Source organism: Chlorocebus sabaeus, chromosome 20 (genome assembly GCF_047675955.1).
Source record: "Chlorocebus sabaeus isolate Y175 chromosome 20, mChlSab1.0.hap1, whole genome shotgun sequence".
Lineage (NCBI taxonomy): Eukaryota > Metazoa > Chordata > Mammalia > Primates > Cercopithecidae > Chlorocebus > Chlorocebus sabaeus.
This window is the reverse complement of record NC_132923.1, coordinates 85,057,522-85,079,841: the sequence shown is the minus strand read 5'-3', so window position 1 is coordinate 85,079,841 and position 22,320 is coordinate 85,057,522. Positions and strand designations below refer to the sequence as shown.

The window sequence follows — 22,320 nt, the reverse complement described above, 5'->3', positions numbered from 1 at the left end:
AGTTTGTCGGTTCCCAGTCTGTATTCTCTTCTTCCTTTTGTTTATTCCTTTAATTGCTCATTTAAAAGTTTCTTACTGTGTAAATAGTAGTGAGAGCACAACTGTGAATAAAAACTTAATTCTTGGATTGTAGGTGCTCATCATATATTTCCTATACACTTGTCTAATGATGATAGAGCAACAGCAGTAGAGAGGAAAGTGCACACACACCCCAAACTCAGATCCGGTTTTGAATTCCACATTAATAATAGGACAATGAGAAAAGCTCTCACCCTTTGAGCTTCATATTTCTTCACTGTAATGATTTGTTCATCATTGGGCTAATAATTTCTTCATCATAGGGCTACTGTGAGATAATGTGTATGTAATATACAAATAATAAAATAATGTATATGTAATGTCCAGCAGATAGGAGGCATCAAAGGATTCCTCTGAGTGAATTTGTTGAGTAGTTTGTTGCTGTTACTATACTTAGGGAGAAAAAGGAAGTTGCACAGAGGAAGTGACATTTGAACATTCAAAACCCCTTCTCTGTTTTTGATCTGCTGGGCAGTTTAATGGTCATTTCTGAATCTGACAGGTTGAGAATAAGTTTTTGGAGCATGCCTGGGCAATATGTGGTGGATGTTACCATGATTTGAATGAGGTGGTGTTTTGTTTTGTTTTCTTTCTTTTTTTTTTTAATCTGTTTATCTGAAGAGAAATTTGATCTTCAAGGGTCAAATGTGTATGTTTTTCAGGTAGTTCTTCCAACGTTTATTCTTGAAAGAAGATCTCTTTTAGAAATGTATGCAGACTTTTTTGCACATCCGGACCTGTTTGTGAGGTATTTGACTGTACATGGTAGTTTCCAACTTTTACAGATGTTACTCAGCAGCTTTCTGCCTTTTTTTTTTTTTTTTTTTTTTTTTTTTTTTTTGCAGGATAGATGGATTCCTTGTCACTTTTCAAACATTTCTGGGTATTCTGTGGTATTGAATAATGTGTTTACACTGGATGCCTATCTGTTTGCTTAAGTTATATGGTGGTGATGTTGTTAGGCAACCAAGTTTAACACTTTAAAAAATTCTCAAGAGCCCATTAATAGGTAACCAATATTTACAAGGCCAGTGGTATAAGTGTATTTAATCCAGGCACTGGCAATCACTGTCAAATTATTTGTACTATATCCTAATGAAGTTTAATTTTCTGAGTTCAGCAAACCTTTCTAAAGCACCCGTTGTTTGCTATGCACTTTCTTATGAGTTGGAGAAAGGAAAAGTCAGTGCCTGCCCTCGAGCTTACAATATAGCATCCAAATTATAGATGATTTATACATTTTAAATATAAAGTTTGCAATATTATATATGCATATATGTATGAGATAGAAGTAATGTAAAGGTGAAATTGATTTACAAGGAGGTGAGTTCACATTGCCTTTCTCTGGTAGCAGGAAATTTTTTTGTAATGGGGAATGTTGTTAGTTCGTCTTCTCTGCATTCCTTAGTCTCAGACTGTGGTTTACTGAAGCCAGATACATATCACTGAAGTGTCTTGCTGGGTGGATACATTAGCTGACATTGATAAATATATATATTTTTTCTTGATGAACATTTAAAAGAATAACCACATCCCAAAAGGCAGAAATTTAAATAAATATGGCACTGTTTAACAGATAATTTAAGAAGTAAAATTTAAGCATTTATTAGTAACATGTGTAAGTAAAAATGGAACATACCAGTTGTTCATTGGGTATAGATTTGAGATTTAAGGGTAGTTTTTATGTGTGAGAATTTAAGTTTTGAGGCCCCCAGAACTATTTACAAGCCAAGTACAGTGGCTCATGCCTGTAATCCCAGCACTTTGAGAGGCCAAAGTAGAAGGATTGCTTGAAGCTAGGAGTTTGAGACCAGCCTTGGCAACATAGCACAACCCTGTCCCTACAAAAAAAAATTTTTTTTAATAATAATAATAAGCCAGGCATGGTGGTGTGCACCTGTAGTTCCAGCTACTTGGGAGGCTAAGACAAGGAGGGTCATGCGGTCCCAGGAATTTGAGGCTGCAGAGAGCTATAATCACACCATTGCAGCTTGGGTGACAGAGCAAGACACTGTCTTAAAAAAAAATAAAAGTACAGTTCAAAAGCCAATAGATTAAACGGAATCGTACAAATACTCCATTAATTCTAAGAAAGGAGAAAAGGAGAAATAATAGAACAGGGAACAAAGGGGACATGTAGAAAACCTATCAAGATGGTAGAGTTAATCCCAACTATATCAACAGTTATACTAAATGTAAATAGAATACACATTCCATTTAATGTCAGACTGGATTTAAAAAGCAGGATTTATCTATATGATATTTTCAGGAGAGAAACTTTAAAGATGCTGGTTAAAAGTAAAAGGATGGACAGTGATATCTATGCACAACACTAAGCATAGCAAAACTGGTGTAGCTGTATAAGTATCAAAGGAGACTTTTAAGACAAGAAATATTATTAGAGACAAATAGGAATATTTTGTAATGATAAAAGCATCTATTTATCAAGAATAAATAATACTACTAAATATACATGTACCTAATAACACAGCTTTAAAATACATGCAGCAACAAAAATTGACTAAAAAGAGAAATAGCCAAGTCCACAAATTCATCCCTCAGTGTCTGATGAAGCAAGTAGCCTCTGCCTTCACCACCTCCCTGCCCCTCCCAAAAAATCAGGAAGGCTATAGAAGATTTAAACAGCATTATCAAATCAACTTGACCCAGTTGGCCTTTCCAAACACTGCCTAACAATTGTATAACACATAGTCTTTTCCAGGTGCATGTGAAATGTTCATCAAGATAGAACATATACAGGGAAGTCAATAAATTTAAAATAATTGGAATCATACAAGGTGTATATTCTACACCCATGAATTAGATTAGTAATTGATAACATAGAGAAAATCTCCAATTATTTGACAATTAAGAAATGCACTTACATGGACTTAATCTATGATACTAGAAACCAGAAGCAGTGTTTGCCTCGGGGTAAGTAAGATGTGGCGATTGTTTGGAAAGGGAGATATGGAAACTTTCCAGATTAATGGAAATATTCTGTTTTTTGATTAAGTGATGATTAATTAAAAGATACATACATTTGTCAACTCCTCAAGCAAAACACTAAGACCAAGGCACATAGACCAATGGAACAAAATAGAGAACCCAGAAATAAAGCGAAATACAGCCAATTGATCTTTGACAAAGCAAACAAAAACATAAAGTGGGAAAAGGACACCCTTCTCAACAAATGGTGCTGGGATAACTGGCAAGCCACATGTGGAAGAATGAAATTGGATCCACATCGCTCACCTACCTTATACAAAAATCAACTCAACATATATCGGAGACTTAAATCTAAGACCTAAAACCATAAAAATTCTGGAAGATAACATGGGAAAAACTCTTCTGGACATTGGCCTAGGCAAAGACTTCATGACCGATAATGCAAAAGTGAATGCAACAGAGATAAATAGATGGAACTTAGTCAAATTAAAAAGTTTCTGCGCAGCAAAAGAAATAACAGAGTAAACAGACAACCCAGCGAGTAGGAGAAAATATTTGCAAACTGTGCGTCCGGCAAAGGACTAAAATGGATCAGCAAGGAAAAATAAAAACAGTCCCATCAAAAAGTGGGCTAAGGACATGAATAGACAATTATCAAAAGAAGATGATGATAATAAGACAAATGGTTGACTGGGCGTGGTGGCTTACACCTGTAATCCCAGCACTTTGGGAGGCTGAGGTGGGCAGATCACAAAGTCAGGACATCGAGACTAGCCTGGCTAACACAGTGAAACCCTGTCGCTACTAGAAATACAAAAAAATTAGCTGGGCCTGGTGGTGGATGCCTGTAGTCCCAGCTACTGGGGAGGCTGAGGCAGAAGAATGGCGTGAACCTGGGAGGCAGAGCTTGCAATGAGCTGAGATCGCACCACTGCACTCCAACCTGGGTGACAGAGCGAGACTCCATCTGAAAAAAAAAAAAAAAAGTGGCCAACAAACATGAAAAAATGCTCAACATCACGAATTATCAGGGAAATGCAAATCAAAACCACAATGCTATTAATACCACCTTACTCCTGCAAAAATGGCCATATTCAAAAAATCAAAAAATAATACATGTGATGTGGATATGGTGAAAAGGGGACACTTTTACACTGCTGGTGCGAATGTAAACTAGTACAACCATTATGGAAAATAGAATGGCGATGCCTTAAAGAACTGAAAGTAGATCCACCATTAGATTAATCAGTCCCACTCCTGGGTATCTACTCAGAGAAAAAGAAGTCATTATATGAAAAAGACACTTGCACACACATGTTTATAGCAGCACAATTTGCAATTGCAAAAATATGGAACTAGCCCAAAGGCCCATCAGTCAACAAGCAAATAAAGAAAATGTGGCATATATATACATGGAATGCTACTCAGCCATAAAAAGGAATGAAATAGTGGCATTCACAGCAACCTAGATAGAGCTGGAAACCATTATTCTAAGTGAAGAAACTCGGGAATGAAAAACCAAGCTGATGGCGAGCACCTGTAATCCCAGCTACTCGGGAAGCCGAGGCAGAGAATTGCTTGAACCTGGGAGGCAGAGGTTGCAGTGAGCCGAGATCACGCCACTGCACTCCAGGCTGGGCGACAGAGCGAGACTCCATCTCAAAAAAAAAAAAAAAAAAAGAATGATACAGTGGACTTTGGGGATTCAAGGGGAAGGGTGGAAGGGGTGTGAAGGATAAAAGACTACACATTGGAAATAGTATGTACTGCTCGGGTGATGGGTGCACCAAAATCTCAGAAATCACCACTAAAGAAGTTATCCATGTAACCAAACACACCACCTGTTCTCCAAAAACCTGTTGAAATTTTTTAAAAAAGTTAAAAAAAACCCACTAAGACCAATGCATTTAATTTTATATATATTATACCTCAATTTTAAAACAAAACTTTAAGCTAACTCCTGGTCCTAGGTCCTCAGTCCTCTCAGTTGGACTTAGGTGGACCATGCTGGGGGTTGTTATATCATCTTGTCGTCTACCAAAAAGCAGGATGTTAAATTTTGTCTTTCTCCATTGCAGCATTAGTGACCAGAAGGATCCCAAGGATCGAATGGTTCAGGTTGTGAAATGGTACCTCTCAGCCTTTCATGCAGGAAGGAAAGGATCAGTTGCCAAAAAGCCATACAATCCCATTTTGGGCGAGATTTTTCAGTGTCATTGGACATTACCAAATGATACTGAAGAGAACACTGTGAGTTCTGCATTGACATTTTTAAATTATCTTAATTGTATACTGATTCAAGATTTTATTTAGGGGCAGATGATAATGATGAAAGCAATGACCAAAAGATGGTCACCACCCATAGAAGAAATTGTTGTTAGAGCAGCATAGTTTGAATGTAGTGAGGAGGGAAAAGAGTAGGATGAGATGAGGATGGGGATGTAGAAATCAGATCTTGCAAGGTCTTGTGGGCCATAATATAATTTTATGGTTTTTCAGGATCTCATTTTTGTTTTGAGAAGATCATTAGAATGATTTTGTGAAAAGTAAGTTGAGAAGGGACAAATATAGAAGCATGGAGACCATTGTGGAGGCTTTGACGTTATTCCAAGAGAGACACGGTGATTCAAGCTTTATTGTGGAGGGAGAAATGATTGATGGATTGGGGTGGGGGGTAAGGGAAAGGAGACATCAGAGATGAATCCTTGTATGTGGACTTAAGCAGTGGCAGTGTCATTTACTGATAAGGAAAAGATTAGATTTGGGGAGGGAAAAATCAAAATCTAATATAAAATATAAAGTTTTAGAGGTCTGTGAAGCTGTCAAGAAGGGAGTTGGAATTTAAGAGTGTGGAGTTTAGGGAGAGGTCTGAGATGGAGATGGGTCTTTCAAAGATTATAGTGTAGTTAGATGACATTTTAAAGCTCTAGGATTGGATAAAATTATTTAGGAAGACAGCATAGCTACAGAAGTAGGTAACCCAGAACTGAGGCTCCAACAAATTTAGTGGTTGAAGAAAATGACCAGCAAGGAAGACTCAAATGCATGTAAAAAGGCTTTTAGAAGTGAAAAAAACAAAACCGTAGCCCACAGCACCTGACACATAATAATCTGTCAGTAAACATGGTTCTCCATATGTTTCCCTTTCCAAGTGACACATTATATATAGTCCATACTGAAGACAGACAAGCATGTGTCTGTTCTTACTCATTTGGCAGACATTGATAAGTGCCTACTCTTGTCAGCCCTGAGTGAGGCACATGATCCTTGCCTTTAAGAATGTCTTAGTCTAGTCAGGGAGACTGACACAAAGCAATTAAAATATTGAATTAAGTTCTGCAATAGAAATATATATATAGGGTGCTTGGTGTGTGTAGAGCGAGCAGACACCCCAATTATCAGATTCTCTGAAATATCATTTGTGTTTTCTCATCAAAAGAAAATTATGTTATATTTGCTTGCAGGAACTAGTTTCAGAAGGACCAGTTCCCTGGGTTTCCAAAAACAGTGTAACATTCGTGGCTGAGCAGGTTTCCCATCATCCACCCAGTAAGTCACAGAGCTCCTCTGCAACCTCTGCTCTCCAACTGTTCTGTCTAAAGAGGGTCATTAAAAGCTCCATAGCTGAGGTTACTGTTAGTTGTGTGACTAGCTGTGTGTTTCCTATTCCCTGAAGAGGAAACTCAAGTTGATTGGTTCCTCATATCTTTTCCTTTTGTAAGCTCCAGACTCTCAGCTTCACAAATTAGGTATGTATAAAAAGAAGGAATTTAGGAAACCAACTTTTAATGCTTCCAGAGTCATCTTATATATAGTAATTTGTGCTGTAGAGACTTCAGCAACTGTGAGACAGTTTATATAAGTGATACGTAGTTTCTACACAGTATATTCCTGGCATACTGCAGATACCAAAACCGAGGATGCTCAAGTGTCTTACATAAAATGGTGTCTTTTATATTCATATAACCTGTGCACACCCTCCTGTCTACTTGAGTCATCTCTAGATTACTTGTAATGCCTAATACAGTGTAAATGCTACATAAATAGTTATTTCACTGTTTCTTTTATTTGTATTATTTTTATTTTGTATTTTATTATTTTTTCTAGACAGGGTCTTGCTCTGTCCCCCAGGGTGGAGTGCAGTGGCACAATCATAGCTCACTGCAGCTTCCTGGGCTCAAATGATCCTCCCACCTCAGCCTCCCAATTAGCTGGAACTATGGACGTGTGCCACCACAACCAACTAATTTTTTTTTATTTTTATTTTTTAGAGTCAATGTATCACTCTGTTGCCCAGGCTGGTCTCAAATTCCTGGCCTCAAGTGATCCTCCCGTCTTGGCCTCCCAAAGTACTGGGATTGCAGGCATTAGCCACTGAGCACAGCCTCTGTATATTTTAGACTCACAGTTGGCTGAATCTGTGGGTACAAAACTCATGGATATGGAGGGTCAACTGTACATACCCTCAACATCTTGTTTGTTTAGTGTAGTATTAAAACTGGAAACACTGGATGGGCCTAGGTTGGGGCTGGAGCCTGGGCATACTTGCAGACCAGAACAGATAGCCCTTTTGGTTTTAGGCTTCCTGGGTTGGCCACAGCATCATTTCAGGGATGACCCTGTCCACATGTCTCTGAATGAGTGATTGCATTGGGGAAAAGGGTATAAAAGGCAGGTAGGTACCTCCTGGCCTAATTGGAGGCTGTTTGAAGGGTAAAGGATTTCCCCATGAAGCCAGTTATTTCCCCAGGTTATGTAATTTTGGAGAGGTGGCTGTAGGTATATAATGTACTAACTGAAAATTTCTATTCAGTTTCAGCCTTTTATGCTGAGTGTTTTAACAAGAAGATACAATTTAATGCTCATATCTGGACCAAATCAAAATTCCTTGGGATGTCAATTGGGGTGCACAACATAGGGCAGGGTAAGTGTGTCGGCACTGGGTGGACTACAGTGTTATAGGAGAATTTTATGTCATTCTAATGTGTGATGGACACTTGTCTAGTAAAAGAAAATGGCTAGACTAGATGTCATTGTTGGCAACTAAGCATTGGTATTGGGGGTGAGAGCAAGGGTGGGGAGCTAGATAGGTTATCCCTAAATTGAATGGAGTATCCATCAACTCGACAAGAAAGCCTTGTGGCCACTTGGCACTACTCATCAGAGATTCTGTCCCTTCTCTCCACAGGCTGTGTCTCGTGTCTAGACTATGATGAACATTACATTCTCACATTCCCCAATGGCTATGGAAGGCAAGTGTGCTCATTTCCTGTCATCAGCAGTAGACTCTGCTGTTCCCTGAGACATGCCCCTTCCCCCTCTTCCTCTTAACTGTCAACCTTACCTAAAAATTTTGATTTTGCAGGTCTATCCTCACAGTGCCCTGGGTGGAATTAGGAGGAGAATGCAATATTAATTGTTCCAAAACAGGCTATAGTGCAAATATCATCTTCCACACTAAACCCTTCTATGGGGGCAAGAAGCACAGAATTACTGCTGAGATTTTGTAGGTATTTTTTCTGCCTTAGAGCTCTTATGCTTTTCTGAAATAATTGCCTTTTGTCTTGAACTATAGCTTCTGGATTAGGAGTGTGAAAGAATGGTTCTGTCTTTGTAAGCCTGTTTCACATTTTATGTGTCATGTCTTTTGCTAAAATCCGGTATCAGAAGACCTAAAACATATATTCAGAGCAGTCAAAGGTCATTGATAGGTTTCCTTCCTAAGAACCTGACTTGCAATGTTGAACCAAAAGAGGCCTTCCTAGGTTGCCTAGCTAAACCAGATTATGGATCGCTAATTTATTCTTGCCAGATTGAACGATGAGCTGGTCCTTACAGCAGACTTTGTGACCCCCGCAGCACTGCCTCCAAGTCCTTACAGTTACCCCTTTTTCTGTGCCTTTGCTGGGGAAAAATAGTAACCATCACATATTGCAGGCATCTGGCTTGCTTCCATTTGATACTCTCGGGTCAGATGCGGATGGCTGTGCCAGTCAGTGGAAGGTCTACAGTGAGGGCACCATGACTTTCTCTGACTCTGGAACCCTTAATTGGGGGGAAGGGGACAGTGGGAAAGAAAGTTTCAGGCATTGATAGCAGCTCTCCTCCCTCTGCCCTGTTCATTTCCCCCTTTTCTGGCCTCTTTCAATCTTGTTTATGCCTTGCCCTTCCTAACCAGGCCTTTGCTGTGTTGCTTATCTTCTCACATTCCATACTTGTGTGTCCAAGTAGAGGTCTGTTATGGCTTTTGCAGAATGAATCCTTGCTTAGGGAAAGTATTCACACCATTTGGCACAGAGGTCCTTTTCAACCTGAGGATGAAAGCCTGGTCTCCAACATTATATTCTTAAGCAAAGCCTTCCCTGACCCCCAGTGCCCATGTAAGCTCACCACAGCACTTACCATGTAGAATCTCAGTGGTGATATGTCTCCACTAGGCTGTTGACAGGTTGAGGATAGGGAATTTGCCAAGTCTATTATGGTCCTTGCCCCCAGAATAGGACGTTCTTGCCCAAACCCACTGTTCTTGGGAGCTCAAGTTCATAAGCATCTTGTTGAAGGCCCTCATTCTTATAGTTAGCCCTGGGGAGTCCAGTTGTGTTAAGATGCTTTCGTCAAAAACTTCACAGTTGCTCTTCTGTGCTCTACTCCGTAGTTGGGCCACACTGAGCAGATTCTTTGGTAGAATACTTTTCAACTTGAGACTAACAAAAGTATTTCCTTTTCTGTTCAGTTCTCCAAATGACAAGAAGTCTTTTTGCTCAATTGAAGGGGAATGGAATGGTGTGATGTATGCAAAATATGCAACAGGGGTAAGATCCTCTATTTTGCCACTTGTTTTAGGCTACATTAGATTGTACTTTATCCCTTATTCTGGCTTCCTTCATTAGCACTTCCTTCATAATGCTCTTCCTTCTGCAGTACATTAGAGCTGGGACTTTAGGACAGCTCCAATGTATGTCATCTCTTCAGGGCAAGCTTTTTCTTTCCTTCCCTCACCTTCTCCCAGCAGAATAGGTAATTATAATCATTTTTACTTTTCTCTCTGCTCTCAAATCACTTGAGAATAATATATGTGAAACAATGCCTGGCGCATAGTAAGAACCCAGTAAATGTTAAGTATGTGGGGTATGTTTATAAAATGAAGCACTAATCTGTGATTTTCATACACAACTTAAGATTTTGAATAATAAAATTTACTGACTGCCTGGCACCAGAGATACCAAAATGAGTTAAGATAGTCCTTTCCTTCAAGGAACTTGCGGTCTGTACTACTACCCATGCAGTGTTCTTAAATAAAGAGGAAAGATGGTATGAAATTAACAGGAGGAGCCAGTGAACTGCATTTCGGACCTAGAGAATTTGAAATGTCAGAAGCACTACAGTGCGCCTAACATTAGGTTAGGGGTTTATGGGTCTAGTTCCCATCTACCTCTATTGTTTTCTAGGAAAATACAGTCTTTGTAGATACCAAGAAGTTGCCTATAATCAAGAAGAAAGTGAGGAAGTTGGAAGATCAGAACGAGTATGAATCCCGCAGGTAAGCAGACATTGTTAAGTGTAACTATTGCTGCAGTGCTTAAACTTTGCCTAGGCGTAGGCACAGGCCTGGGTTTGAGAGACAGTAGGGCAGAGCATAATAGTGTAGACCAAGTTTGAATGCCTGGTTTCGTACGTCAGAACTACCACTTACTACCTTTGTGACCATGGATGGCTACAACATAGATAGCTAACTTAGATAGCTATCTATGAACCAACATAGATAGCTAACTTCTCTTTACCTTCTTTCCTGAAATGGGAATAAAGGCTTTGAGAGGAAGCCACATCTTAACTACCTTAAGCCTCTGTAATTTACCTCTTGACCCTTATTCTCTCCATTCATACTGTTTTCGCCATCACATTGTTAAATCCAAGGGAGTTTTTCTGAAATGGAACTTCTCAGTTCCTCTTGTCAGTTTATATTAAGGGACACTCAAGCCCTACAGAGGTAAACTGATTGACCCAGAGTTACACAGTAAGTTAAACATTGAGCCAGAAGTAGAATCCCAGGTCTCAGCTTCCACTATTCTTTTTATTCTGTTGACCTTATCATATTAGCAGGCAGCCCTTATTTCCTTCTTTGACAACTAGCAGTGGAGTCTTCTGAGCCCATATCTCTGTTCCTTACTCCAGGGCCCTGGTGCCAGCATAAGGAGATTTAGTCAGTGACCTACAGCACTTAAAGCCATTTGAATTGTATTATACTACATTCAGGATGGCTGCAGGCTTTCATTCTCAACATGGCCAGCTCCTCTTATCTCTTTGTTTTAGCCTTTGGAAGGATGTCACTTTCAACTTAAAAATCAGAGACATTGATGCAGCAACTGAAGCAAAGCACAGGCTTGAAGAAAGACAAAGAGCAGAAGCCCGAGAAAGGAAGGAGAAGGAGATTCAGTGGGAGACAAGGGTAATCTTGCCTGCCCCACCCTTCTAAGTGCTATTCCTCCTAATTTATTTCAGTGAATGTTGAAGAAGTGATGTGCCAAACACTGTTTATAAACAAGATGATCCCTGGTCCCTACTTGAAACTCATTTCAGTCTAATGTCAGGGTGGGGAGAAGACATGAAATAATAAGTATATTATAGAAGTACAAAGCAAATATGTAATTAAATTCTTCCCCTTTCTCTTACAGTTATTTCATGAAGATGGAGAATGCTGGGTTTATGATGAACCATTACTGAAACGTCTTGGTGCTGCCAAGCATTAGGTTGGAAGATGCAAAGTTTATACCTGATGATCAGGGCAGTAGGCATAATTCAGCAACAATCTTCCTTTGGGAGAAACCTGTTCACTCCCTTCTAATTACAGTGGTTCCTATCTCAGGGATACTGGACTTTCTGACGCAAATGAACAATTAAGGGGAAAAGCTTCCCTTTTCCCTCTGTGGCAGTTACGATTTTGATTTCAGTCCTGAGAAAAACTTCAGGTTTTGAAAACCAGATGATGTCTTTTCCTTTTCCAAACACCACACGTTGAAAGCATTTATAAATCCAAGTCTGAAACTGCACTCTAGTTCTGCTGTTAAGATATACAATCTGTTTCTTAGTTCATATAATCTCGGGATACACACACATACACACACATACATATATATAAAATATACCTGATGCCAGATTTTTTCATAAATATTCTGCCTACTGTAAATATGGGTTCCTCTGAGTTGTTTTAGAAAATTAGTGCAATGTATTAAAATCAAGTGTTAGGAAATTTCATGGTCTTACTTAAAATAACTTTTATTTTGGAACTGAACTATTATTAAATTGTATCTAATCCTGGATTACAGTTTAATTAATTATTCTTAGTGCTTCTTAAGGCTTCATAAAGTAATTTTGCCAACCTTTTTTAAAAAATGTGCATCTTTTATTATCTTTTATGGTTAAACTTGGAAGCCAATTATTCAGCAACCTTGAATACAAGAGCTAGCTTTTCAGAAAGACACTTGAAAAATGGAGGATCCATTCTTTTCCTCTCAGACTCTATGTTCTGTCTTTAGCCCTGTCAGGCGATTCCCCAGAATCTTAACTCATATTGCACATGTAGGGCTGCCTGCCAACATTTTATCCAAAAATGTTTTATTGCTTTAGAGGGTTTGGGAAGAGTATGTATTTATAGATCCCCACCCCACAGTGAACCAACATAGATATGATAAAATGAATGCCACAGCAGCAAATGGCTCATTCTGAAGGGAAATACAGAACTATCTTTATTTAAAAATACATCAAAAAAAAAAAAACCACACAGGAGTTAGTACCTAGCATTTAGGTACTAACACTAATACCTAGCATTTAGTTATTCAATATACTGGTTACATAAGGCCTTTCAAGAAGTGGATTCTCAGTCTGAGAGGACACAGGCCAGGGCTTCTCAAAGTGCTGCTGCAAGCTTTCTGGTCTCACTTGGCCCACTCTGCTAATCTTCCTTTGCCAGCTCCTACAGTAACCCTGGGTTTATTAGTCTCAACAAAGAAAGGATAAAAAGTAAATCAAATGCTATGATGCCAGTGCAAAACTTCAATGGAAGCCCTAAGGTAGTAGTATAACTCCATAAAATACAAACACATTTTAAAATACACATTGCTTCAGGCCAACGCGACTGCAGTTTATTTGACTATTTTATGGTAGGGGAGAAGGTTGAGTGTTGATGTGAAAGCCCTGATATCAGTAATGGGGATGATACAATCTGCCAGCAGAGGAGAGGTTGGCAGGTAGGTTAGCTGCATCACTTCACAAGAAGAATTTGAATCCTCACCAGAAGGGGTACCATCCTCTTCCAGTTCATACTTCCCATATCCAACAACCTGAAAGAGGTCAAAGACAAAAGTGAAAATTCTGCTGACCAGATTTAGGGGTTTAAGATTTCTGACAACCACCCAAACTCAGTGAATGACAACCCTAGAATGGATGGAGTTAACCATACTCACATGAACGCTGAGCATTTTACTTCCTGGCCCTCTATGAGCCTTGAACCAGTTGACCAGGTCTGATTTTGAGAATGACTTAAGTGCTTCAATCTGGCAAGGGAAGGGAAGATAGGAAAGAAATTTAAGAAGAAAGTTAGCTCTTAAACCTAACCCCCAGGCAGATGTCCCTGGACCTGCTTAGCATCTGAAGACATTTTATTCTTCCTATTCTCAGGTTACCCCTAATCTTCCAGACCAAAACAATGATGAAGCTCTCGCACACCTTCACATTTTATGCCAATCATCTACAATGGCAAGAGAGGTTACCAGATGCTCTAATTACAGCTAAATATCAGACACTGAGCCCAACACCCACATCTCCTTAGTGTCACCTCCCAATTACATGGTCGCTGCATACCATGGCTTGAGGAAATCTACCTTGCTTCTATTAAGAAAACTAGACTGCGTTAAGATGAAGCCTCTTTCCATCACAGAGCAATGATGTCCTATGGTAATTCACCATATAGGGGCTACATATTAACCAAAGTCACACTGAAGTACAGGATCCAGATCTGTTTTTCATAGGTTTTACTACTTTGGAATAGAAGTTGTCAAAAGACCGGCACCTGGAATAATGAACTCCATAAAGACAGAGAGTCCTCAGTTTTCTTTAAATGGCAAAACTATTTTCTCCACAAAATCTTGTAAACCTCAATATATAGCATAAAAATAGAGCTGCTCTGATTGAAATTGGTGGTGGTGTGGTAAGGATTAGCACCCAGCTCACGTGGCCAACTAAGGTGCTAGAGGCCAGTCTGAAAACTCAAGAAGTGAGCGAGTAATCAGGCCAGGACTAGTGTTTTCAGTTTCCCTTCCACACAATGCTGGTGTGCATGAACCTGTGATTCCTGTAGAATCAGGAACCTTCACCAGTTTGTCTGAGCTGTCTTACTCTGAAAACCATGTTACCTCGTGGGCAAGGCGGTCAAAGAGGTACTGCTGTGTCACCACTTCATTCCAGTTCCTATCCACCTCCTCCCCAAGGTGGGTATCCTCACACTCCTTCAGCTTGATGAGAGCTGTGACCTGTTCCCACCAAAAAGAAAGATGCTCAGGGGGGGCCACATACCACTTCCCCCAGAACACACTGGGCCCTGTCCAGCCTGGCTTGTGATGGACATGCCAGTATGAGACGGACGGATGAAGCTAGGGGGACACTATGGTAAGAGGAAGGTGGAGCTGCAAAGCTCAAAAACTGGCCAGCGAAGCCCTGTTAAGACTTGTATCTGGGAACCTGTGTGGGCCAAAGGCCAAAAGAGCAGGCTGGCACAGTCACCTGGGTGTTGAATGCCTCTTCAGTGAGATTCTCGATCTTCTCCTCGAAGCTAGAAAGAAACTCTTCTATCTTCTTATCAACAACTTCAGAACTGAAACAAAACATCTTCAATTAAGTCATCAGAAACCTGATCTCAGGCAGAAGGTAAAAGAAAGAATTAAGACTAAGACACATTTCCACGAAAAAAGGCTAAAGTGTTTTCCCAGGCCTCAGTATTCCACCTGAAGTTGAGGAAAGAAAGAGAACAGGACCCTCCGCCTCACCCCACCTCCAGCCCAGTTTCCAGGTATCCTCATAATGAAGCAGTCACAACCATGTTTGACCATTCCAAATCTGAAAACTAACAGCATGCCTGTCAGATCAGGCATCCTTTCCCTTGTCCTCAGGTCTGCCTGAAGAGAAGAAACTGGCAAGCCCCACACAATGACCACAGGACTTGAATCAAATCCTATAGGGCCACTGGAACTATTGATCAGTCCTGGAACAGGTCATCTATAACAACCCCCATCTTCCCAGCTTCCACTGACTAAACAGAGCAAACCTACTTGGTCAGGGGTGCCTAAGGTTTAAGGAAGCACATGTAGCCCCTACTCTCCATGCCCATAATAGGAGGTTACACTCATTTATTCACTCACTCACTTGTATTTGGTTGCCTGAGTCCCCACAGTGACAGAAAATCCTAGAATCCCGGATGTGTTCCTACAGGTAGGGTAGACATGGTACCTACAGCCAGAGAGAAAAGTTATATGAGCTCAGGTGATCATCTGGGCCTTGGCCTTGGAGGCACTAGATAGGAGTGGGAAAAGTTTCTGCCCATCCTTACTGGAACGACCCCAAAATGTTAAGGTGTCCATACCTCTCCTGAATTGGGGACCACACACTAGCCTTTTTTCTTATCTTGAAACTTGACCCATGGAAAACCTGATTATAGTCCAAGGTACAAATTCCAAAAGTTTGGATGAGTAAGTATCACCCTGTGAGATGGAAGGAAGCTCTAACAGGCTGCTCAGTAAGGATATTTGATGAACTTCAGCCTGCAATTAGCCCTAGGCCCTTACTTGAGCTCAGTGGCCTTGCAGCAGACTTACCCAAGGGTCTGCTTGGTTCGAAGGAAGTCAAAACAAGGTTCTTCCATGTGCATCTGTAATTCAACATACTGCCCATCAGCCCAACTCCTCCCAACAGAGAAACCTCCATTTCTCTCCCCAGAGTGTTTCACATACCTCCCAAGTCCAGCCTCCCTTAGTGCCTGTCCATGCTTATACTGGGTGAGAACAGTAGATGACCATCTCACCTTCAAATCACAGGTCTCTGACCTCCCCATGTCCCTATCCCAGGCAGAAAAGTGGGCCGGGGGCTGCTGGAAACCTCAGCGTCTCTATGCACTTACCACAAGCAGCTCCATGAGAGTGTATTCTCTCAGACTCCTGGTACCTGACTGAGAAGAGACGGTTGTCAGGTCAACTGAATATCCAATTTTATAGGGCTTTTAAATAATCCAGCTATTCTAGGCAACCACTTAGGTATCACCACCAATGCTCTCCCCCAAGACAGTTAATCATACTTCGATGTTGTTTACATATCTGCCTTCCCACCAGACTGAAGGTCTATGACGACAGGAGTCAAGCTTGACCATTTGTACTCCTGGCACTAGCATAGAATTGCAGGTGCAAACAAAAGTGAGATTAATAATCCCTGACCTGCTGGATCCTGTCAGAGGACACATTCTAAAATTAAGTACTTGCAACTCAAAGCCCTAAGGAAGACAGCAGGAAATGTCTGGGGAATCCTTAAATGTATCTGGATCTATTCCTCAGGAGGAAAGAAAATGGATAGTGCCACACACAAGAATTGGTGCCACACACATGGACCAAAATCAGTTGATAAGAAAAATATTTGGGAGGAAGAAGCCATGCTTTGGGACCACATGCTAGCTGCCCAAGACTGGCAAAATAATGCATTCAGAATGAAAGAACAGGAGGCCAATAAACAAGGATGTTGCTAGTGCATCCCAGAGTCAGGATCTTGCAGGTTCCTCTCACACAGACTCATTTGCTTCCCACTCACCAGAGGAAGAAGCTAATGCCTATGTGCCCTTGCAAGACCTGATTAGTCAGCATTGAGATTTTCTGTTTCCCTCTAAACAGACCACAACAAAACCAGTGCTCTCTGAGAAAGGATATGGTTTCCAAAAGGAAACTTTGTATTAGAAGCTAGTGCTAGGAGGTGACTGATGGAAAGCATTTCTATAAACATAGTCTTACGATGTGAAATCCTGCCGAAAATGAGTACTCCTGTCCTGGGGTTGTAGGCAGTCAGAGGCACTGAAAATGTAGACTAGGTGAAGAAGGGCTAGGCCGTACCATTTGTGGAGTTTGGGACCTGGTAGTCATAACCTAGAAAAGGCTGCAGGTTGGAATGCTACAACCACAGAGGCTCCAGAGAGAAGCAGGGCCTCTACGGAAGGACAAAAATGTTACCAACCTAGCTCCAAAATTGCTGTTGTTCCTAAATCAAACTACTCATTAAGAAGACTAGGACAAGACACAACTTCAATAACGAGATGATCGTGACACTGGGCAAGTGAATTTGCTCCTGACAACCAGACCAGGATAATGTCAGAATAAGGTTGAGGCCCAGGGCCAGAGATACAAGACAAAGAAATGATAATCAGGCCATCCCACCCAAAGCCCAGTCAGGGATCTTCAAGACCTAACAAAGAAGTGAATTCCCGATGCAGGGAACACAAGGTAACAGCAGCAGCTACAGGAGCTCCAGAATTTGGGAAGTCAGTAATCAGACTAGACAGGCGAGATTTAAGGAAGATTCCCATAGTTCTAGAAGCGAGTGGGACCAAGGTTAAAGCAGGCTATAGCCTAACTGTGATTACTGCCAAGTGCTTCCTTACGTTAAGCACCACCCACCCCAATAGAATGATGTGGAAAGAACACAGAATCTGAAGACAAAAGGAATAAATTTGAGACCCGGCTGGTATGACCTCAAGAAGTAAGGGGCTCTGGATCATGGAGTTGTCACCCTAAAACAGAGGTGACAAATCCTTCCTCTCAGGTGCTTTAAACATTTATGACTGCAGTAGTCATTCTGTTTGCTGTGTCTTAATTGTTTGGCTATGTTTACTTCTGTCTTCTTTTCAAAACTGCCCCTTAACAAATGTCCTTCTGCTCCTTGGAGTTCTATTAGGGGCACACGTAGGGATTTCCGTCCACACCTCAGTTTCTGGTCCTCTAGATTAGTACTTAGGTGATGAATGAAGCAATACCTCACTGTGATTGCAAAAGGATCCATTTTACCAACAGGAGCAATTTTTAAATGTAGTTGCTTCAAGAGGACAAATGGTCCCAAGCATAAAACCACAGAAGTAACTATAAAGGGCCTTGAAGGTCACTGGGTCACTTATCCCCAGGTACTGGACCTTCCACCAGTCTTTAGTACCCCCAACTGACCTGGTAGTACACAGTGACTTCAGAGTTGGCATCACCCTTGTTCAGAGCTTTCACTTTGCATAGATGGTGGCCACTGGGAAGCTCTACCACCTGGAACTGCACAGGCATCTCATGCTTCAGAGGCTTGAAGTTTAGTTTGCTGCAAGAGAATCAGTATGGGTCACTGAGGCACCCAAAAACTGTAAGAAGCTAGGCCTTCTAACTTTTCAATTGCTTTGTACACCAGCCTCAAAAAATCTACCACAAGTAGTGTTTCAGTTGGGTGTTTAGTAACAATTAACTGAGTTGTGGCTCCATGCCCTCTCGCTGGTAAGAACACATAACCCCAAAGAGAAAATTCAAATACTTACTCAACAACATATTTCAGGAAATCCATAGATTCCTAAGACGCAAAAGAGAATAACTACATTAAGCTCTGTAGACATTCATTTCACCCAGAATCAACTAATATCAATGTTCCAATTGCTTGGGGAGCCCTGCACAGCTTTAGGAAAGCAGATATAGTTGGTGACCTAAATGCTGGACAAGTTATTCATTGACTGATTCAAGATTTATTGTGTTTGTGGAACACTAAGTGGCTCTTAACTGTTCTGGCTCTCTTGGCAATCTGTTCACCCATATACAGATTCCCAACTGGATCAAACTTAATTGTTCAGTGTTAGTTTACCCAACGAGGCTGTGGCCTTTATGACAACATGGACTATGTTTCAGAATCCTGGGCCCATTGACATAGAACCTGGATAAAGCAAAGAAAGTAACATTTAATACTGAGTGGATATATCTTCTTCCCCTCTTAAGAAGTCTGTTTTCTTATCTATAAAATAAGGAATAAGTGGAGGGATGAGCTCTTCTCTAAAGTGATTTCCACTGGGGGAAATTCATGGTACTAAGGACTCTGTGCCAAAAGCCCTTGCCTGGTACTCCAACGGTGCTAGGAAAAACAGGCAGCTATTTCTTCTCTTCCCTTTTTGGACTGAGACTTAAAATTCTTTTGGTGGCCAAGACAGAAACTAAGGCTGGTTTTGGGGTTGAAGAATGAAGATAGAAAGGGGAGGATAGCAGCCACAATTTCAAGAGTGACCATTTATATATTCCAATCAAAGGGCCAGCCCTGAGAAACTGGGAAGCCATGGAGAAGGATGGTTAATAGCCAAACAGTTTAGGGAGAGAATCTTGAACAAGCATCTGACTGAGGAAAAAGCCTTAGGTACAAGGCCCCACAGACATTTCCAACTCAATATGCATCAGAACTAACTCCTCATATGCTCCCACTCTTATTACTGTTCCTTCTCCACCAACCCACTGCTTCAAGAAAGAAATTTGGGCATCTAGACTCCCTTCTCTCTCAACCCCACTGAGTGAATCTCCATCATCTTCTAGTTCTTAAGCACTTCATTAAAAAAAAAAAAAAAAACCAGGGTCTTGCTTTGTTGCCCAGGCTGGAGTACAGTGGCATGATCTCAGCTCACTGTAGCCTCCATTTCCTGGTCTCAAGCAATCCTCCCACCTCAGCCTCCCAAGTAGCTGAGATTACAGGTGCGCATTGCCACACCCTGCTAATTCTTTTTACTTTTTGTGGAAGTGGTGTCTCACTATGTTGCCCAGGCTGGTCTCAAACTACTGAGCTCAAGCGATTCTGCCACCTCAGCTTCTCAAAGTACTGGGATGACAAGCATAAGCCACCATGCCCAGCCTTAAGCAATTCTTTTTCATTTATTTGGCCTAACATCAGGCTTCAACATTTTCCACTCAAACTTTTTTTTTGAGATGGAGTCTTGCTCTGTCACCCAGGCTGGAGTACAGTGGCGTGATCTCAGCTCACTGCAACCTCTGCCTTCCAGGCTCAAGTGATTCTTCTGCCTCAGCCTCCCAAGAAGCTGGGATTACAGACGCCCACCACCACACCTGGCTAACTTTTGCATTTTTAGTAGACATGGGTTTTCACCATGTTGGCCAGGTTGGTCTCGATCTCCTGGCCTCAAGCAATCTGCCTGCCTCAGCCTCTCAAAGTGCTGGGATTATAGGCATGGGCGACCTCACAGAGCCTTTACTCCAACTTTTTATTGTGATAAAATAACACAAAGTTTATAATCTCAAAATTTTTTTTTTTTTTAAAGACAAGGAGTCTCATTCTGTCGCCCAGGCTGGAGTGCAGTGGTGCAATCTCGGCTTAGTACAACCTCCGCCTCCCGGATTCACGCGATTCTCCTGCCTCAGGTTTCCGAGTGGCTGGAACTACAGGCACGTGCCACCAAGCCCAGCTAATTTTTGTATTTTTAGTAGAGACAGGGTTTCACCATGTTGGCCAGGCTGGTCTCAATCTCTTGACCTCGTGGTCCACCCACCTCGGCCTCCCAAAGTGCTGGGATTACAGGTGTGAGCCACCGTGCCCGGCCAATCTCAACCATTTTTAAAAATGTACAGTTCAGGGCCAGGCATGGTGGCTCACACCTGTAATCCCAGCACTTTGGGAGGCTGAGGCGGGCGGATCACGAGGTCAGGAGATCAAGACCATCCTGGCTAACACGGTGAAACCCTGTCTCTGCTAAAAATACAAAAAATTAGCTGGGTGTGGTGGCGGATGCCTGTAGTCCCAGCTACTTGGGAGGCTGAGGCAGGAGAATGGCGTGAACCCGGGAGGCGGAGGTTACAGTCAGCTGAGATGGCACCACTGCACTCCAGCCTGGGCAACAGAGCGAGACTCTGTTTCAAAAAAGAAAAAAGGTGTTGGGTGGGGGTACAGTTCAATAATGTTAACTATATTCACACTGTTGTGCAGTAGATCAGATTTTCAGAACGTTTTCATCTTGCAAAACCAAAATTCTGTACCCATAAAATAACTCGCCTCCTCCCTCTTCTCCCCAACCACCAACCACTGGAAACCACCATTATATTTTCTGCTTCTATGAGTTTGACTACTTTAGATAACTCACATGAGTGAAATCATATCTATACTTTAAAACAGCTTCACAACTTGTCTCTCTGGATATTTCTTAACCACAAATCTTCTTAAATCCTTCAATGGTTCTCCATTGCTACAGAATAAAGCCCTAGCACCTTAGCTTCACAAACAGGCTTGACACACTTGTTCTGGCTATGTATGTATGTATGTGTGTATGTATGGACACATATCCCTCACCATTTCCTTCCTCCCATTTTAGCCTCTGTACTAAACTGTTTATGGTTTCCACAATCTTCAACAAAGGTAACTAACAGTATAGACATGCCGAACTCATTTCACTCAAAGTCTATTACCAGTAATCTATTTTTTTTTCTCTCTCTCTCTCTCTTTCTTTCTTTTCTTTTGAGACAGGGTCTTACTCTGTTGCTCAGGCTGGAATACCGTGGTGCAATCATAGCGTGCTGTAGCCCCAAACTCCTGGGCTCAAATGATCCTTCCACCTCAGCCTCCCAAGTAGTGGAAACTACAGGCATGTGCTACCATGCCTGGCTAATTTTTCATTTTTTGTAGGGATGAGACTTCACTATGTTGCCTGGACTGGTGTCAAAATCCTGACATTAAGTAATGCTCCTGCCTTGGCCTCCCAAAATGCTGAAATTACAGGCGTGAGCCACCATTCCCAGCCCAGCAGTCTTAAGAAGAAAGCTGCCCAGCATCAGAGGGGTCAGGTTCCCTCCTAAACAGAATATGATAATGCTGGCCTGCCAAAACTACAGTTTCCCCTTTAGGCAAGAACTAGTGCAACTCCAGAGTTCACAACTGCATTCAGACCTGGCCTACAGAGCCTCACACTCACTGTGCTTGTGACATTTCCTTGTACCAGGCCCTCCACAAAGAGCTGGGATTTGAATTCTTTGACGAAGCTCAGCAGAGACTCAAGGGAAAGGCCATCCATCAAAGCCTGGTACTTGTCAATCATAGACCAACGGGCATATTCCAGGATTAAAAGCCGCACATCTCTGTACAGAGGGCAGAAAAAAAAATACTCAAAGTTTTGTTATTAGAAATGAATCTTCAGAATAAAGAAATATTTGGTCAAGTTTCTATAAAGGATGTGTTTCTAAAGAGAGACCATTTTTATCACAATATAAA

At 41.4% G+C, this 22,320-nt stretch overlaps 2 protein-coding genes across 10 annotated transcripts in view; one reads left to right on the top strand and one right to left on the bottom strand.

Annotated features, from left to right (window-relative positions):
- The window catches only part of OSBPL9 (oxysterol binding protein like 9), a 167,054-nt gene extending 154,710 nt beyond the window's left edge, over positions 1–12,344 (top strand). For all 7 annotated transcript variants that reach the window (XM_037999829.2, XM_037999834.2, XM_037999839.2 and 4 more), the window contains 10 exons: positions 741–826; positions 5,106–5,277; positions 6,492–6,576; positions 7,841–7,951; positions 8,216–8,279; positions 8,393–8,533; positions 9,761–9,839; positions 10,476–10,567; positions 11,338–11,473; positions 11,700–12,344. In XM_037999829.2, the coding sequence (XP_037855757.2) occupies positions 741–826; positions 5,106–5,277; positions 6,492–6,576; positions 7,841–7,951; positions 8,216–8,279; positions 8,393–8,533; positions 9,761–9,839; positions 10,476–10,567; positions 11,338–11,473; positions 11,700–11,774 (1,041 nt within the window). In that variant the 3' untranslated portion in view covers positions 11,775–12,344. The remainder of the gene's footprint in view (positions 1–740; positions 827–5,105; positions 5,278–6,491; positions 6,577–7,840; positions 7,952–8,215; positions 8,280–8,392; positions 8,534–9,760; positions 9,840–10,475; positions 10,568–11,337; positions 11,474–11,699) is intronic.
- An 800-nt stretch (positions 12,345–13,144) lies between these two features.
- The window catches only part of NRDC (nardilysin convertase), a 100,712-nt gene continuing 91,536 nt past the window's right edge, over positions 13,145–22,320 (bottom strand). For all 3 annotated transcript variants that reach the window (XM_007978765.3, XM_007978764.3, XM_037999828.2), the window contains 10 exons: positions 22,025–22,187; positions 18,617–18,648; positions 18,267–18,405; positions 16,193–16,240; positions 15,891–15,943; positions 15,442–15,525; positions 14,803–14,893; positions 14,436–14,552; positions 13,488–13,577; positions 13,145–13,364 (listed from right to left, as the gene is read on the bottom strand). In XM_007978765.3, coding sequence (XP_007976956.3) covers positions 13,167–13,364; positions 13,488–13,577; positions 14,436–14,552; positions 14,803–14,893; positions 15,442–15,525; positions 15,891–15,943; positions 16,193–16,240; positions 18,267–18,405; positions 18,617–18,648; positions 22,025–22,187 — 1,015 coding nt within the window. In that variant the 3' untranslated portion in view covers positions 13,145–13,166. The remainder of the gene's footprint in view (positions 13,365–13,487; positions 13,578–14,435; positions 14,553–14,802; positions 14,894–15,441; positions 15,526–15,890; positions 15,944–16,192; positions 16,241–18,266; positions 18,406–18,616; positions 18,649–22,024; positions 22,188–22,320) is intronic.